Genomic DNA, 20,682 nt, shown 5'->3' with positions numbered 1-20,682 from the left:
TGGTGCGTGTGTAACAGTGCTGTTAAATAGAGCTAGCAAGTGTTGCACCAGGGAGTTAGCAGTCGAGTTGCTAAACAATAGCTCACTATCCTGCTAGCTGTTTATCCAGAGGTAAAGACAATGCTAACAAGAAAAGCTGAGCAGTAAGGTGTTCATTCAGTTTGCTAAATCAAATACCATGTTGATTCATAAGAACATGAAGCTGGTATTTTATTTACCAGATTGAATGAACTATTTACTATTTGATTCATTAGAACAAGTTTTGATGTAGTTTGGTAAATCAAGTACAAATGTGGTGTCTGGTTCTGGTGAATCAAATACCAGTGTCATGATTTTCTATTTGATTTATTAGAACAAATCATCAGACTGGTATTTGATGCACCAGGACCAAATGGAATGAACTCTTTCTCTTTGAATCATTAGAACAGGTGATCTGGTAAATCAAGTACCAACGTGTTGTCATGATTTTCCTATTTGATTCATGGCATTTAATTCACCAAAACCAATCAACACTGTACTGTTTGACTCATTAGAACAAGTGTTGACTGGGTCTGGTGAATCGATTCTGATGTTTCAACAGGAACAAATGAACACAGCACTGCTTGATTTACCAAATCGAATTAACTCTTGATTTGTTCTAATGAATCAAAAATTAAACACGGGTATCTGATTCACAAGAACCAAAGTGACATATTGATACTTGATTTACCAAACCGAATTAACTCTTTACTATTTGATTCATTACAAGAAGTGATGATTCAATTTGGTGAATGTGTTAACTGGTTCTGGTGAATCAAATACCAGTGTCATATTTTACGATTTAATTAGAACATGTTTTCAGACTGGTATTTGATTCAGCAGAACTAAATGAACACATTGGTACTCGATTTACCAAACTGAATCAACACATTACTATTTGATTCATTAGAATTGGTGTTGATTCAGTTTGGTAAATTAAGTACCAGTGTATTGAATCAAATAGCAGAGTCATGATGTTCTAAGTAAATCCAATGAGTTTATTGGTGCTGATGAATCAAATCCCAGTCTGATGGTTTGTTCTAATGAATCAGATAGTACAGTGTGTATTTCTAATATATCGTGGAGCTGATCATCGGCACATGCCTAGTGAATGTTAATGTGGGACGGCTGCGTCTGCGAGCACCTTTTTATAGACAAATTCACTGTGACCCCTCATGTGACCGTCAAATATATGAACAGCCAGTTTACAATGCCAATGATGACATCAAACATCAATGTGTTTCAAATGTTGTTCAAATGAGATTTGGGCTTTTTAAACAGATCTCACATGAGGGACACTGAATTTACAACCTGTGAAAAGGTCATTTATTAAATATTAATAAATAAATAAGCTGACTCATCACATTTTATGTTCGAATGTAACGCGTGTCTGAAGGACGATTGTTTTTGTAGTAAAGCGTATGTAAAAAGTATGCAAATTTTTTTTTTTGTACAAAGTCATTGTATAATATGCAAATCATCAAATGTCTTTTTTTTGTCTTGATTTATTTTCGTCGACAACCTCTGGACCATAAATATAAATGCACGGATCATAATATCGTTACTGAGGGAAGGTTTGTATGTTATACTGTGAAAACAGCAATTCATTCTTTTATTCCATTACAAGCAGCCAATTTTCTTTGTTCTCTAGTCTGTTTCTCACGTTCAGTTCACAATGTTGGAAATAAATGTTGTTTCTCAATGCAAATCCGTGTGGAGATCTTTGGCCATAATTAACAGTGACAAGTCTGTCCATAATACAGATCTTCTCTTTAGCAGTGTGATGATTTGGAGTTTGGTAAATTGAGTGCTGATGAATCAAATAGTAAAATCATCACAGTGGCATGTTTCATCGGAAGAATTCATGACATTTGTATATGATTTTACCAAATTGAATCAACACTTCTAATGACTCAAAAAGTGAAGTGTTGATTCGATCTGGTAAACCAAGTAGCGATATGTTGAATAGTTCTGATTAATCCAACACTAGTCTGATTATTTTACTATTTGAGTTATTAGAAGGGCTCATTAGCCTGGTATTTGATTCATCAGAACCAATCAGCAAGTTAGTACTGAATTTACCAAACTGAATCAACGCTTGTTCAAATGAGTCAAATAGTAAAGTGTTGATTCAGTTTGAGTACTAATGTACTTAATAGGGCCTTTCGCACCACGGGAACCTTTTCATAGTACCTGAACTAATTGTGGAACTACCCACTTTTTGGTGTTTTTGCACCTCTGGAACTGGGTGTGATTTTAGTACCGACTGCCTTTTTCGAGAACCAAATTAGCTCCTACTCCGGAGCAGGGTCTAACCAGCACAACTGGTACTATCCGTGACGTAAGTAGACGCTGATTGGCCAAACGCATATGAAAACGCCCTCACCCGCCATGATTTAAAACGCCGCGTAAACATACTGTAGTGTCGACTGATTTCACAAGTATGGAGAACAGCGATAGATGGACGCGAGACACGACAAAAACACAGCTCCGATCACAGCGTCCTCCATCCTCTGGTTGTTTACGTTGTTCTTGTTTGTTTCCGTTGCTGAACGCCGCGCACAAATAACGTCGCTGTCGACCGGCTTACGTCACTTCCTAGTGCCCACTGTTGGTGCGAATGCAACCCTTTAAACGGTACTGGGAAATAGTTCGCGCAAAATCGCCCAGTACTTTAGTACTGTAAATTTAGTTCTGGAACGAAAGCGGTGCGAAAGGCCCTAATGTGTTGATTGGTTCTGGTTAAACAAATACCAGTCTAATGAGGTATGATTTCGGTGTTTGATTCATTAGAACAAATCAATGGCATTTGATTCACCAGAACCAAATTAACATACTGGTACTCGATTTACCAAAGTGAATCAACACTTTACTATTTGACTCATTAGAACATGTGTTGCTTGCTTCTGGTGAATCAAAAACTAATGTGATGATCTTACTTTCTGATTTATTAGAACACATCTTCAGACTGGTACTTGATTCACCAGAACCAATCAACACTTGTTCTAATGAGTCAAACAGTAAAGTGTTGATTCAGTTTGATAAACTGAGTAGTAATGTGTTGATTGACTTTGGTGAATCAAATACCAGTGTGATTTTACTATTTGATTCATTAGAACAAATCGGAGCAGAACAAATTGAGTGGTTCTGGTGAATCAAATGCCATGAATCATATAGGAAAATCATGACACTGGTATTTGATTCACCAGAACCAAACAACACACTGGTACTTGATTTAACAAATTGAATCATCACTTGTTCTAATGATTCAGTTAGCAAAGAGTTAATTCCAGTTCTGGTGAATCAAATACCAGGCTGATGATTTCACTGTTTGACTCATCAGAACAAATCATCAGACTGGTATTTGATTCACCACAACCTAATTAACATTCCATATTTAGCAGAATGAATCCAATTGAGTCATATAGTAAAGTATTGATTCAGATTGGTAAACTGAGTACCAGTGTGTTACTTGGTTCTGATGAATCACATACCAGTACAGTGATTTTACTATTTGATTCATAAGAATTCACATCGAGTACCACTGACCTGATTGGATCTGGTGACACAGATACCATGACCTGTTCTAAAGAATCAAATAAAGTGTGGATTTGTTCAAGTAAATTGAGTCGCAAATTTAAATTTTAGTCGTAAACTGATTTGCTCTGGTGAATCAAATACCAGTCGGATTGTATAGTGTGGGTTCATTTTGGTAAATCAAATGCCAATATAATGTTATAATTTGTTCTGATAAATCACAATCCGTTTGCCGATTTTTTGTGTTGATTCTGGTAAATGACTTTCATGTTGATATTTTGAGTTGCGTGTGATAATATCGTGTTTCTCTCACTAAAACTCTGCTTCAGTCTAAGATTGACTGATTATACAGGTTTATTCACAATTTCTCTCCCTTTTTCTCGAACGTTCGCACACTAAATATCTAGCGGTCAGCGTCATACCTTATGTGGTATGGTAACGGGCGAAGTCGTAAACAGGCACAGAGACGTAGTGACAGCGGCAGAGGGGGCAGGTGGCTCCGCCCTCCTGGTGGAAGTCCTCAGACGCTCTCAGGCAGGACTGATGGAACAGATGGGAGCAGGAAAGCAGGACGACCGGAGCGGACGAGTGTGCGCTTCTCAGAGGAGTCAGACAGATCGGACAGTCGCGAGTGTCCCGCTGGACCGCCTGTGACAAAAGCACAAGGACAAACACATTAATGGCATTTTTTTCCTTTTTAACTCTCCACATGTATTACTGAAATTTATATACATTTATCACTAAACCTCCACATTTATTACTGAAATTTATATACATTTATTACTGAAATTTATATACATTTATCACTAAACCTCCACATTTATTACTGAAATTTATATACATTTATCACTAAACCTCCACATTTATTACTGAAATTTATATACATTTATTACTGAAATTTATATACATTTATTACTGAAATTTATATACATTTATCACTAAACCTCCACATTTATTACTGAAATTTATATACATTTATCACTAAACCTCCACATTTATTACTGAAATTTATATACATTTATCACTAAACCTCCACATTTATTACTGAAATTTATATACATTTATTACTAAACCTCCACATTTATTACTGAAATTTATATATATTTATTACTGAAATTTATATACATTTATCACTAAACCTCCACATTTATTACTGAAATTTATATACATTTATTACTGAAATTTATATACATTTATCACTAAACCTCCACATTTATTACTGAAATTTATATACATTTATTACTGAAATTTATATACATTTATCACTAAACCTCCACATTTATTACTGAAATTTATATACATTTATCACTAAACCTCCACATTTATTACTGAAATTTATATACATTTATTACTAAACCTCCACATTTATTACTGAAATTTATATACATTTATTACTGAAATTTATATACATTTATTACTAAACCTCCACATTTATTACTGAAATTTATATACATTTATTACTAAACCTCCACATTTATTGCTGAAATTTATATACATTTATCACTAAACCTCCACATTTATTACTGAAATTTATATACATTTATTACTGAAATTTATATACATTTATTACTAAACCTCCACATTTATTGCTGAAATTTATATACATTTATCACTAAACCTCCACATTTATTACTGAAATTTATATACATTTATTGCTGAAATTTATATACATTTATCACTAAACCTCCACATTTATTACTGAAATTTATATACATTTATTACTGAAATTTATATACATTTATCACTAAACCTCCACATTTATTACTGAAATTTATATACATTTATCACTAAACCTCCACATTTATTACTGAAATTTATATACATTTATTACTGAAATTTATATACATTTATTACTAAACCTCCACATTTATTACTGAAATTTATATACATTTATTACTGAAATTTATATACATTTATTACTAAACCTCCACATTTATTGCTGAAATTTATATACATTTATCACTAAACCTCCACATTTATTACTGAAATTTATATACATTTATTGCTGAAATTTATATACATTTATCACTAAACCTCCACATTTATTACTGAAATTTATATACATTTATTACTGAAATTTATATACATTTATCACTAAACCTCCACATTTATTACTGAAATTTATATACATTTATCACTAAACCTCCACATTTATTACTGAAATTTATATACATTTATTACTGAAATTTATATACATTTATTACTAAACCTCCACATTTATTACTGAAATATTTATATGTTTATTACATTCGTTATCACTTTCATTTAAATACATCAATTACTAAATTTTATATACATTTATTACTACAATTTATATACATTGATCACCAAACTTGCACATTTTAAAAAGGCATTTATTACTTATATACATTTATTACTCACGATGATATTATTTATATAAAACTTATTATATGATTACAAAATTTTATGTTTATTATTAAAATTTATACACATTAATTGCTACATTTTATATACATTTATTAATAACATTTCTATATATATATTCATTACTGAAATGTACTACTAAAATTTATATACTTTATATATTTATATATAATTTTATACAAGTTTATCACCAATCTTCCACAGTTGTTACTTTCACTTGTACACATTATTTACTAAATTTTATTTATATTTAATCCTACAATTTATATTCATTTACTACCAAACTTCCTCATTTTAAAAATAAATTTATTACTTACTTTTATATACATCTACTACAAAAATCTATGCATGTTTATTACTGAAATTATATACACTGCAAAATTTTAGATTTATTACAAAATTAAAAAAATCTATATACGTTTGTTACTGAAATTTATACGCATTTTTACACTTTGCCCTCGGAGGGTGTATTTTCCGAATTAAAAACTAATTATGGTTTAATTATGTACTGTAAAGATTTACTATAAGCACACTGACAATACTGAAGTTGTACTAATGGAAAGTTTAATGACATTTTGATTGACTTCAGTAAGTAAATAAAGCAGGGTTTTTTTTTTTTTTTTTTTTTTTTTTTTTTTTGAGACAACACGAAATATAAACTTCCTGCTTTCACTTTCTTTGAAACCAGCGGCTAATAAATGACAAAAGCAGCGACAAATCTGCTGTTGGTTTAATTTCCTGGCCTGTGGGTGTATTGTGTGCGTGTGGTTAGTCCTGTGTTGTGTTGTGAACGCTGTGTACAATTCGAGCTGATTTATGAGCGAGCCGAGCTCCATTCAGGCTGCGCTGGGACATCTGCAGCGTGGAGACAGGTGAGGACATGCCGCGGACCGACAGGGACCAGAGGGATTAGGGCTATTGAGGAGCGGCGCTTTGATCGCGCTCGAGTTGTGAAGTTATGTTCGGATGTGTGAAGGATAAACTTCAGACGAGATGGAAGCTAGCTTCGATGTTAACGTAAAGGTGAATGGAAAATTTCCGACGTTGCTAAATAAAAGGTTTTTTTTAAACCATAAATAGATGCAAGGCAGCCATTTTGTGAGAATTTGGATTACCCAATCAGGAATTAAACACGACGTACATTACATTACATTTCCTTTCCTTTCTAAATTTTTCTTAAAATGTATTTCCTGCTCCACCACTTCGAAATGAAAACATCATATTTATTAACCATTACATCACTAATAAAACACAGTGTCATGCTGTTTTAGGAAAATAATCAACAAGAAGTAAGTAAGTAAATAGACAGACAGACAGACAGACAGACAGATAGATAGATAGATAGACAGACAGACAGACAGATAGATAGATAGATAGATAGATAGATAGAGACGTACCTTCTCCTGAGCCTTCATCCACACCTCTTCCTCCACTCCTCTGGCGCTGCTCTGTAGACGGTCGAAGAGGTGGAAGACGTCTCGGCTCTGGGCGACGCTCCGGTCGATTTCACGCAGGAACGAGTCGACGTCGCTGCTGCACGACTGCACCAGGCTCTCGTTCATCTCCTGAAACTGAGCCACACTTCAATATAACCGTTATTCACGATTATAAACGTATGAGCAGTAAATAAGAAGCTGCTGCAGCCACGAGACTCCGCCCACTGCCGTTCAACCTTTGACCTTAGAGCAGGAAAGCAAATTCCTATAACTCTGACCTTACATGTAGAGATTTTCAGGATTTACTGAATCAATTTTCACTTACTGAAACACACATCTCTCACACACACACACACACACACACACACACACACACACACACACACACACACACACACACACACACAGAGGGAGAGAGAGAGAGATCAACACTCGTTAACTTTCTGATATCTCGATGTCACGTGTTGATTCGTCTTAAAGAGCCTGAAACTGTGTTTAAAGGAAAACTGATAGACTTGTTTTCCCCTCTCTAACTTCCATATATGAAAGAAAGAAAGAAAGGTGAGATAGAAAAGAGAGAAGGAATTCTTGAGGGAAAGAAAGAAAGAAAGAAAGAAGTGAGAAAAGAGGGAAGAAATTCTTCAAGGAAAGAAAGGAAGGAAGGAAGGAAGGAAAGGGATAAGACAGAAAAGAAAAATGAAAGTGAGAAAAAAGGGGGAGGAATTCTCAAAAGAAAGAAAGAGAAGAGAAAGAAGAATAAAAGAAAAATGAACAAAAGGAGAAAGAAATATGACAGATAGACAGATAGATCAATACACTGATAGATAGATAGACGACACAGACAGAAGGTTTAGAGGGGAAGAGATGGAGGAAAGAAAAATCGTACTAAAAAAAGAGGGAGGCTCTTAATAAGAACAGGACTGAACAGTTTATACACGTTACCATGGAAACGTGTTTAAAATGTATTTGTGTATTGTAATAAGCACAGGAACAGACGAACACGAGATTATACGGTTTTCATCCGTTTTTAAGAATCAAATCACTGATCGATCAGAGGAGGAGCTAAAGTCCAACAGCAACTAACACACACACACCCACACACACACACACTCACCCACACACACACTCACTCACTCACACACTCACTCACTCACACACTCACTCACTCACTCACTCACTCACACACTCACTCACTCACACACTCACTCACTCACACACTCACTCACACACTCACACACTCACACACTCACACACTCACACACTCACTCACACACTCACACACTCACTCACACACTCACACACTCACTCACACACTCACTCACTCACACACTCACTCACACACTCACTCACACACACACTCACCCACACACTCACCCACACACACACTCACTCACACACTCACACACTCACTCACTCACTCACTCACTCACTCACACACTCACTCACACACTCACTCACACACTCACTCACACACACACTCACACACTCACTCACACACTCACTCACACACTCACTCACACACACACTCACACACTCACACACTCACTCACACACTCACTCACTCACTCACTCACTCACTCACACACTCACTCACTCACTCACACACTCACTCACTCACACACTCACACACTCACACACTCACTCACTCACTCACTCACACACTCTCACTCACACACTCACTCACACACTCACACACTCACACACTCACTCACACACTCACACACTCACTCACTCACACACTCACTCACTCACTCACACACTCACTCACTCACTCACACACTCACACACTCACACACTCACACACTCACTCACACACCCACACACTCACACACTCACTCACACACTCACTCACACACTCACTCACACACTCACTCACACACTCACACACTCACTCACTCACTCACTCACACACTCACTCACACACTCACTCACACACTCACTCACTCACTCACTCACACACTCACTCACTCACACACTCACTCACACACTCACTCACACACTCACACACTCACACACTCACTCACACACCCACACACTCACACACTCACTCACACACCCACACACTCACACACTCACTCACTCACACACCCACTCACCCACTCACTCACACACTCACACACCCACACACTCACACACTCACTCACTCACACACTCACTCACACACTCACTCACTCACACACTCACTCACACACTCACTCACACACTCACTCACTCACACACTCACTCACACACTCACACACTCACTCACCCACTCACTCACACACTCACTCACACACTCACTCACACACTCACTCACACACTCACTCACTCACACACACACACTCACTCACACACTCACTCACACACTCACTCACACACTCACACACACACTCACACACTCACTCACACACTCACTCACACACTCACCAACCCACCCACACTCACTCACACACTCACACACTCACCCACACACTCACCCACCCACACACTCACTCACACACTCACTCACACACTCACTCACTCACACACTCACTCACACACTCACTCACACACACACACACACACTCACCCACCCACACACTCACTCACACACTCACTCACACACTCACTCACTCACACACACACACACACACTCACCCACTCACTCACACACACACACACACACTCACTCACTCTCACACACTCACTCGCTCTCACACACTCACTCGCTCTCACACACTCACTCGCTCTCACACACTCACCCACTCTCACACCCACCCACACACTCTCACACACTCTCACACCCACCCACACACTCTCACACACTCTCACACACTCTCACACACTCTCACACACTCTCACACACACCCACACACTCTCACACACACCCACACACTCTCACACCCACCCACACACTCTCACACACTCTCACACACCCACACACTCTCACACCCTCTCACACCCACCCACACACTCTCACACACTCTCACACCCACCCACACACTCTCACACACTCTCACACCCACCCACACACTCTCACACACTCTCACACACTCTCACACACTCTCACACACACTCACACACACTCACACCCACCCACACACTCTCACACACTCTCACACACTCTCACACACTCTCACACACTCTCACACACTCTCACACACTCTCACACTCTCACACACTCTCACACACTCTCACACACTCTCACACCCACCCACACACTCTCACACACTCTCACACCCACCCACACACTCTCCCACTCACTCACTCTCACACACACTCACACACACACACTCACCCACCCAGTGCAGCTCTACAACCCACTTTGTGATGAAGGAATTCTTTTTTTTGTCAACATAACAGCATATGTTTATCTGAGCATCAGGCAAAATACACAGCAGAAATAAGAGCTCATGTCACAATGTGTGTGTGTGTGTGTGTGTGTGTGTGTGTCCTGGGACGCACTCTCTGAAGAGAAAGTATGTTTTGGAGTGGACGTGTAAACACACACTCGGCTTTGTGTTTCCCCCAGGAATGTCCGGTGTGTTTGACTCGGACACACATACACACATACACACACACTCACACACACACACTCACACACTCACGCACACACGCACACACACACACAGACACACGCTCTGCCTAATGAGCTTACTAACTAACAGACACACACACACACTCAGCTTTATTTAAAAAATGTAAAATAAATAACTAACATTTCCAAGCTTTATGTTTTATGCTTTATGCGTAATTTAGGTTTTAAAAAAAAGCTATTTCTTCTGAGAAATAAAGTCTTAAATTTAAATGACATTTTTATACAATTTTGCTGCTTTTTTATTATTTAGATGAAAAAATGAATATGTTCAAACAACTACTTTTTAATAGATTTGTTTAATATGATCATTAAAATATTTTAAAAATGTAAAAAGAATGTAAAGTTTTTTGTGGAATTTATGTAACATTTAAAAAACATATATATATGTACATGAAAGTCTAATAAATTACACTAATATAAACCAGTCAACCTTTTTAAATTTTTGTATATGTATATGTATAAACAATTCAGACATTATTACTGTCATTTTCACAAGTATTTTATTTCTTTTTTATAGAGATGAACTATTCCCGGTCAGTTTACCTTCTCTTCGAAGAATCTGCGCCGTAATTGCGGGTCATTCGGTGGCACGACTTTCCTCACGCCTCTGTACCACTTTCGGGCGACGCAGCCTCGCCACCAGGCCTGAATTCTGAAGGAAGGAAGGAATAAATAAATAAAAACAATCCCCAATCTTTATCGTCTTCAGTACAGTCCTGATACTAATCCCTCAGTCCATTTCTTCTCCATAATGTTCAGTGTTATGTTAGCACCAATCTAACACACATGCACATTGTTTTACACACACACACACACACACACACACACACACACACACACACGTAAAAATGTAACAGAGGTGATGTTATACCTGAGAGCACACTTCTCTCTGTAGAGTCTCGCCCCGTCATGTATCACTCGGGTCTCATACTGCTCCGTCCTGCACAGCGGACAACACTTCCTGCCCGAAAAGCGCTCAAACTTCCTCAAACACGCCTAAACATATATAACAAACTTCTTCAAACGCATCTAAACATATATAACAAATTTCCTCAAACACGCCTAAACATATTTAACAAACTTTATAACAAATTTCCTCAAACGCATCTAAACATATATAACAAACTTCCTCAAACACGCCTAAACATATATAACAAATTTCCTCAAACACGCCTAAACATATATAACAAACTTCCTCAAACACGCCTAAACATATATAACAAACTTCCTCAAACACGCCTAAACATATATAACAAATTTCCTCAAACACGCCTAAACATATATAACAAACTTCCTCAAACACGCCTAAACATATATAACAAATTTCCTCAAACGCATCTAAACATATATAACAAATTTCCTCAAACACGCCTAAACATATATAACAAACTTCCTCAAACACGCCTAAACATATATAACAAACTTCCTCAAACACGCCTAAACATATATAACAAATTTCCTCAAACACGCCTAAACATATATAACAAACTTCCTCAAACACGCCTAAACATATATAACAAACTTCCTCAAACACGCCTAAACATATATAACAAATTTCCTCAAACACGCCTAAACATATATAACAAACTTCCTCAAACACGCCTAAACATATATAACAAACTTCCTCAAACGCATCTAAACATATATAACAAATTTCCTCAAACGCATCTAAACATATATAACAAATTTCCTCAAACACGCCTAAACATATATAACAAACTTCCTCAAACACGCCTAAACATATATAACAAATTTCCTCAAACACGCCTAAACATATATAACAAATTTCCTCAAACACGCCTAAACATATATAACAAACTTTATAACAAATTTCCTCAAACACGCCTAAACATATATAACAAACTTCCTCAAACACGCCTAAACATATATAACAAACTTCCTCAAACACGCCTAAACATATATAACAAATTTCCTCAAACACGCCTAACATATATAACAAACTTTATAACAAATTTCCTCAAACGCATCTAAACATATATAACAAATTTCCTCAAACACGCCTAAACATATATAACAAATTTCCTCAAACACGCCTAAACATATATAACAAACTTCCTCAAACACGCCTAAACATATATAACAAACTTCCTCAAACACGCCTAAACATATATAACAAACTTCCTCAAACACGCCTAAACATATATAACAAATTTCCTCAAACACGCCTAAACATATATAACAAATTTCCTCAAACGCATCTAAACATATATAACAAATTTCCTCAAACGCATCTAAACATATATAACAAACTTCTTCAAACGCATCTAAACATATATAACAAACTTCCTCAAACACGCCTAAACATATATAACAAACTTCCTCAAACACGCCTAAACATATAACAAACTTCCTCAAACACGCCTAAACATATATAACAAATTTCCTCAAACACGCCTAAACATATATAACAAATTTCCTCAAACACGCCTAAACATATATAACAAATTTCCTCAAACACGCCTAAACATATATAACAAACTTCCTCAAACACGCCTAAACATATATAACAAATTTCCTCAAACACGCCTAAACATATATAACAAATTTCCTCAAACACGCCTAAACATATATAACAAATTTCCTCAAACACGCCTAAACATATATAACAAATTTCCTCAAACACGCCTAAACATATATAACAAACTTCCTCAAACACGCCTAAACATATATAACAAATTTCCTCAAACACGCCTAAACATATATAACAAATTTCCTCAAACGCATCTAAACATATATAACAAATTTCCTCAAACGCATCTAAACATATATAACAAACTTTATAACAAATTTCCTCAAACGCATCTAAACATATATAACAAATTTCCTCAAACACGCCTAAACATATATAACAAATTTCCTCAAACACGCCTAAACATATATAACAAATTTCCTCAAACGCATCTAAACATATATAACAAACTTCCTCAAACACGCCTAAACATATATAACAAACTTTATAACAAATTTCCTCAAACACGCCTAAACATATATAACAAATTTCCTCAAACACGCCTAAACATATATAACAAATTTCCTCAAACACGCCTAAACATATATAACAAACTTCCTCAAACACGCCTAAACATATATAACAAATTTCCTCAAACACGCCTAAACATATATAACAAACTTCCTCAAACACGCCTAAACATACATTACACACCAAAGGAATAATGGTAGAGAATAGAAAGAAGAAAAATTGACAAAAAAAATAAATGAAAGGAAGAAAGGAAAGAAAGAAGGAAGGAGGGAAGGAAGGAAGGAGGGATGGAAGGAAGGAAGGAAGGAGAACAACAACAGCGTAGATGGAAGAAGGAGGAAGGAAGGAAAAAAGGAAGGAAGGAGAACAGCAACAGCGTAGATGGAAGAAGGAAGGAAGGAAGGAGGAAGGAAGGAAGGAAGGGTAGATGTGATGCATCATGGTAGAGAGAGACACTCATGGTATACACTGGATGTGTGGTGATGGTGAACTCACTTTGTGAAAGACGTGAGAACAGGAAAGCAAAACCTGTCAGGAAATAAACAGGCAACAATGAATTATATATTATTTAATGAAATCTCAAAGCTCACACTAATGGAGGAATAAACTGTAGACATGTGAGTGTGTGATTTCATCACAACTCACACAACCGTCACACGTTTCCTGCTGTAATAAAGCCTAGCTGTTATTTCACAAAACAACACAGAGAACATACATTAGTTTTTTTCTTTCTTCCTTTCTGTCCTTTCTTCCTTCTGGTCTGCTTTTCCTTCCTTCCTGCCTTTCCTTCTTCATTCCTCTCTTTCCTTCATTCCTCTCTTTCCTTCATTCCTCTCTTTCATTTTTTGCTGTCTTTCCTTCCTTCCTGTTTTCCTGTCTTTCCTTACTTCATTTCTTCCTGTTTGCCCTCCCTACCCGTCTTCCTTCCTTGTCTACCTGTCTTTCCTTCCTTCCTTCCTGTCTGTCCATCCTTCCTTCCTTCCTTGTCTACCTGTCTTTCCTTCCTTCCTGTCTATCTTTCCTTTCTTCCTCTGTCTTTCTTTCCTTAATTTCTTCCTGTTTGCCCTCCCTACCTGTCCTTCCTTCCCGTCTTTCCTTCCTTCCTTCCTGTCTTTCCTTCCTTCCTTCCTTCCTTCCTTCCTGTCTTTCCTTCCTTCCTTCCTTCCTGTCTTTCCTTCCTGTCTTTCCTTCCTTCCTGTCTTTCCTTCCTGTCTTTCCTTCCTGTCTTTCCTTCCTTCCTTCCTTCCTTGCTGTCTTTCCTTGCTGTCTTTCCTTCCTTCCTGTCTTTCCTTCCTTCCTGTCTTTCCTTCCTGTCTTTCCTTCCTTCCTTCCTTCCTTGCTGTCTTTCCTTGCTGTTGTTCCTAGGGTCAGTCAGAATTGAGAACAGCGCTGTGGAGCTCTGATGTGCGCTGTGACGTACAGATGCCGGGTGATTATTTTAGTGAAATCGGATTTGGAAGCCTGAACGTGAGCGTGTGTAACGTAAGAGTGGTGATTACTCTCCCACTTTGAAATCTCACCACTGTCTAATTTAGCTGTTATCTAGAATTAAACGCCGATTGGACACGAAGCTGCCTGTCTGAAGTTTCACAGGTAACGCAGCGCAGGTTCACAAAAACCTGTCATCATGTCAGTGGTGTGTGTTTTTTTTTATATTGGTGCTGATTTATGACTGCGGGAATTACTATTAACCAAACCTGCAATTACCGATTCAACTTTGATAATGAGAAGTGCTTATTAACTCGCCATAAAATCACTCGCCTCGGATTGGTTTTAATTCCTCCTCTTTCAGACCCAAGCTGTTATTGCGCTTTAATTGATTTGAAGTGAATGCAGGGCTCCTTCCCCAAGCCTCGGGGTCGAATTCTCACACACACACACACACACACACACACACACACACACACACACAGGAGCTAATATTTACATAAGCGTCTATGGTAACTGGGCTTTGTGGCTGTGTACAGCTTTCTTTTCCCAACATTCCTGGGCGGATCGGTGTCTTGACCTCGAGAGCCGTCTGCTCAGGGCCGCTACGTGCAACACTCTTCTGAGATAACTCTTAAAAACACACTTAGGCGTTTATTTTTAAAAAAAAATAAAAATAATAATAATAATAAAGAAAACGGACACACTCGAAAGTTTGCTTCTTTAGTTGGTTGTTTAGTCGCAATCTTTTTAGAATATTCACACAATCTATAAAACAAACACAGATATCTGTGTAACAAAAAAGTCTTTTTCAAAAACATTCAAAACTTCAGCACACACCCACCTGCGACATCTTTACATTTGATCTAGAGCGAGAAATAAATTCTACACACCTGCTAATTAAATATCACACTCCTTATTTAAATATTATTTTTATTTATTAAAACGCATTTTATTAAAATTATCACTAGGTTCAGTGAGCAAACATTCGGGGCTGTGCTTTTATAAGAAAATAATCAATAAATTGGAGTTAGTGTTACCACCCCAACGTTGATTACTTTCCCATAAAAATGACAATTTCTTATTTATTAAAGAACGACATGTCATACTTTTTATCCGTTTATAGTTACAGCTAATGCTGTAGAACATCCACGCAAAACAAGTTACGTTATAGCAGCTACAAACAGTCACCAGCCTCTCTTTTTTCAAGTAAAATAGTAAAAAAATAAATAAATAAAAATAATTTAAAAAAGTTACAGAGAAGCTGCAATAACCCCTGATGTCGAATAAACGTCTCCTCAGATATCAACGACGACACGCATTTTTTAATCTGTTTGCGTGGAGCGTCCGCCGTACGTGTCCCTGTGATCGAGCTGTTGCTATAGAAACCATAACGAGTGCATTAATGTAAACCTGCACTGCTGTTACAGAAAATTCATCAGCACCTTCTGACCAATCAGAATGCAGAATTCGACAGCGCTGTGGTGTAAGACCTCAAATATAACAGCTTTGATAAGAGCAGGTTGTGATTGCCACTCTTGTAAGAGCCCTGTCTGGAGGAGGGAATTGTGGGTAATCGGTACCTGCGGCTGGAGGCGGAACTCCTCGGTGCAGATGATGCAGGGCTGAGTGGAGTCTCCGTTCAGTAGGGAGCGAGATTTCACCTCCGTCCACTGGTCTACAGTCAGCCTTCTGCTGCTGGGAGCTGCTACTAAACCCAGCTTCTGAGCTACACACACACACACACACATGCTCAACATGCTAGCACATGATAAACAAAAACACACACCATCAAACACATATACTATAAAGGTAGAGAGATGGACAGACAGATAGACTGAAAGTAATGACAACAATACAAACAATAACATACAGTTGTGATAGACAGAAAGACAGACGGGAAGAAAGACAGACAGACAGACAGACAGATAAATATAGATGGATGAACGGAGACAGACAGATACATAAAGCAAACAGACAGGCAGGAAGACAGTGAGACAAAAAGAAAGGTAGGTGGAGAGACAGGTTGACTGGCAAACACACAGTCAAGCAGACAGACAGCCAGAAAGTTAGATGGAAGGACAGACAGACAGACAGACAGAGAGACAGAGACAACCAGGCAAACAGACAGGTGGGAAGTAAGGCAGACAGACAGACAGAAAATAAAGGGAAGGACAGACAGACAGACAGACAGACACAGACAGACACATAAAGTAAACAGACAGGAGGGAAGAAAGACAGACAGAAAGACAGGCACACAGACAGACAGATAGAAAGATGGATGGACAGACAGACACATACGGCAAACAGACAGGTGGGAAGTAAGGCAGACAGACAGACAGAAAAATAAAGTAAACAGACAGGAGGGAAGAAAGACAGACAGATAGAAAAATAGACACATACAGCAAATAAACCAGTGTGGAAAAAAGGCAGACAGACAGATGCACAGACAGAGACACCTTTCTTCCTAGACAGGTAGAAAAAAGGCAGACAGACAGATGGACAGACGCAGATAAGGTAGACAGACAGACAGGAAGCAAGACGGAGACAGAGACAGGTGGGCAGGCAGGCAGAATGACAGACAGACAAACGCAAGCACTTTTCTTCCTAGACAGGCAGGAAGAAACGCAGACAGACAGGTGAACAGACACCTAAAGCAAACAGACAAATGGGAAGAAAGATAGATGGATGGATAGATAGACAAGAAGAAAGGCAGACAGGCAGGCAAACAGAAAGATAGATGGATGGACAAACAGACACATAAGACAAAAATATACGGGAAGAAAGGCAGACAGACAGAAAGATAGATAGTTAGACAGAAGAATGGACAGACAGACCAACAGCCAGTCAGAAAGATGGATGGACAGACAGACAGACAAAAACATAAGCCAAACAGACAGACAAGAAAAAAGACAGAGAGAAAGACACATGAAGCGGACAGACAGGCGGGAAGAAAGGCAGACAGACAGAAACATAGATGGACAAACAGACAGACAGACAAAGACAGGAGGAAAAACAGACAGACAGACAGACAGACAAGAAGAAAGGCACAAGGGATGGACAGACGGACGGACAGAAATGATATCAATAATATACAGTTTCTGCAGTATGATAGTTGATGGTTAATTAGTTCAGTACATTATTATTTATGATTATTAATAATTAACAGACCTCCAGTAGCACTGACACACACACACACACACACACACACACTCAACACTAACCACCAGTGTGTGACTGTTTTGTGCAGTCTGTTTATCTCTAATAAGGTGTGTGTGTGTGTGTGTGAGTGTGTGTGTATTTCTCCCAGAGTACCGAGTGTGAGCGGAGGCTGAGGCGAGTCCAGCACAAACTCCTGCTCATCCTCACGGCGTGTTTGTGTTTGTGTGTGTGTGTGTGTGAGGCGTGTGGAAGGTGAGGGAAGGTTGGGACGCTGAAGGTGTGTAACGCTCCGGATGATGTGATCCTGAAGCGCTCCAGCCATCACGGCCTGCTTCCTGCCGTCTGCTCTGGAACTGCGGCCCTGTGTGTGTGTGTGTGTGTGTGTGTACACACACAGGTGTAAAAGAATGTGTGAGAGAGAAACACACAAAGAGATCAGTGGAAACACAACAAACACACTTCTGCTCTCCAAAGCCTGATTATACATATGAGAAGTTATATCTAGATCTGTCCTGATAATCGGTTAGACAATATATCACGATATTATTATTATTATTATTATTATTATTATTGTTATTATACTGCAATACTATTTAATATATATAAATGTGAACACATTTAACACACATGAACACACCAATTAACTCATTTTTACTCATTTAAAAACTCATAGACATAAATATTTCAAAACAGGAAGTAAAGCTAACTAGCTAGAACTAACTAGAACTAAAGCTAACTAGCGTTAGCGGCTAAACTTAGCAAACCTAGCAAGCTAACACTAGTTCAGAAATAAAACAAGAACTGAATAAACAAGAACAAAAACACCTGAAAGACTTTAAAGGTTTAAAACTTTACTGTGTTTAAAGACTACAGTAATGTGAGATAAAACCGCATGTATATTTTAATTAGAGGAGAGAAAACAGTGTTTGTACCTTCTGCATTGTCGTGAAGCAGCGCCGGTGTCCTTGGTTACTCTGATTACTCGGTTGCTTAGCAACAGCGTGGCAGCTGGCAGCAGGGTTTCGCGAGTGCGCATGCGCGTCGCCGTGAGCCGCGTTTGTGAAAAACTTTTTGTTTACATTTTTTTAACACAAAAATTGTTATTGTGTTGAAGCATTTATTATTTTAGAATTATATAATTATAATTTGCTAATTTTATTTAAGTATTTATAAGAGCTTATCTGCTTGTACTGCAGCTGCTTCGTTTATGTAATTAAAAAAAAAAGTTTAAAATGAAAATAATCCAAGCTTTCATCTCTCTTCAGATTCACAAACTCGTTTAAGCCAGTCTGTAATTTTAATCTGCAGGCGAGTGAGTGAACTGGAGGAATTCTTCATGCACATGAATAATAAATAGCCTAATTATAGAAAAATTATCATTAATATTATTATATCTAATAATATATTAATATATTATAAGGAATTATAGATATCTTCTGTATCTTTCCTGTCTTACCTGTCTTTCTCCTGTCTCTCCCCATCTCTATCCTGTCTCTCACCTGTCTGTCTGATGTCTCTCTCTCTCTCTCTCTCTCTCTCTCTTGTCTCACCTGTCTCTCTCCTGTCTTTCTCCCAGCTCCCTCCTGTCTCTCTCCCTTCTCTCTCCCATCTCTCTCTTGTCTCTCTCCTGTCTCTCCCCCATCTCTCTCCTAGCTCTCTCTCTCCTGTCTCTCTCCTGTGTCTCATCTGTTTCTCTTTCCTGTCTCTATCTTGGTCTCTATATTGTCTTTCTCCGGTCTCTCTCTTGCCTCTTTCACATCTCTCTCCTGTCTCTCTACAGTCTCACCTGTCTCTCTCCTGTCTTTCTCTCAGCTCTCTCCTGCCTCTTTCTCATCTCTCTCCCAGCTCTCCCTCCTGTATCTCTCCTGTTTCTCTACCTGTCTCTATCTGGTCTCTCTAATGTCTTTCTCCTGTGTCTCTCTTGTTTCTCTCCTGTCTCTCTCACGGCTCTCTCCTATCTCTCTCTTGACTCTCACCTGTTTCTTTTTCCTGTCTCTGTCTGGTCTCTAATGTCTTTCTCCCATCTCACTCTTGTCTCTCTCCTGTCTCTCTCCCATCTCTCTCCAGTTTCACCTGTCTCTCTCCTGTCTTTCTCCCAGCTCTCTCTTGTCGCTCTCCTTTCCATCTCATTTCTCTGTCATGTCTCTCTCCCATTTTTC

At 38.1% G+C, this 20,682-nt stretch overlaps 2 protein-coding genes across 3 annotated transcripts in view; one reads left to right on the top strand and one right to left on the bottom strand.

Annotated features, from left to right (window-relative positions):
- lmbr1 (limb development membrane protein 1) overlaps positions 1–1,726 on the top strand; it is a 33,114-nt gene extending 31,388 nt beyond the window's left edge. For both annotated transcript variants that reach the window (XM_034303285.2, XM_034303284.2), the window contains exon 17: positions 1–1,726. This exon is cut by the window's left edge and continues 670 nt beyond it. The gene's annotated coding sequence lies outside the window, so the exon portion shown is untranslated.
- The window catches only part of rnf32 (ring finger protein 32), a 32,458-nt gene extending 12,930 nt beyond the window's left edge, over positions 1–19,528 (bottom strand). Inside the window, exons 1-8 of the mRNA XM_026936568.3 lie at positions 19,456–19,528; positions 18,677–18,884; positions 16,945–17,090; positions 14,429–14,461; positions 11,804–11,928; positions 11,476–11,584; positions 7,338–7,511; positions 3,978–4,203 (exon numbers count right to left, since the gene is read on the bottom strand). Of these exons, the coding sequence (XP_026792369.1) occupies positions 3,979–4,203; positions 7,338–7,511; positions 11,476–11,584; positions 11,804–11,928; positions 14,429–14,461; positions 16,945–17,090; positions 18,677–18,884; positions 19,456–19,464 (1,029 nt within the window). The 5' untranslated portion in view covers positions 19,465–19,528 and the 3' untranslated portion in view covers position 3,978. The remainder of the gene's footprint in view (positions 1–3,977; positions 4,204–7,337; positions 7,512–11,475; positions 11,585–11,803; positions 11,929–14,428; positions 14,462–16,944; positions 17,091–18,676; positions 18,885–19,455) is intronic.
- Positions 19,529–20,682: the final 1,154 nt, after the last annotated feature.

The sequence above is a fragment of the Pangasianodon hypophthalmus genome, chromosome 4 (genome assembly GCF_027358585.1).
Source record: "Pangasianodon hypophthalmus isolate fPanHyp1 chromosome 4, fPanHyp1.pri, whole genome shotgun sequence".
NCBI classification, from domain to species: domain Eukaryota; kingdom Metazoa; phylum Chordata; class Actinopteri; order Siluriformes; family Pangasiidae; genus Pangasianodon; species Pangasianodon hypophthalmus.
The sequence above is the reverse complement of the archived record's forward strand: the minus strand, read 5'-3'. Positions and strand labels throughout refer to the sequence as shown.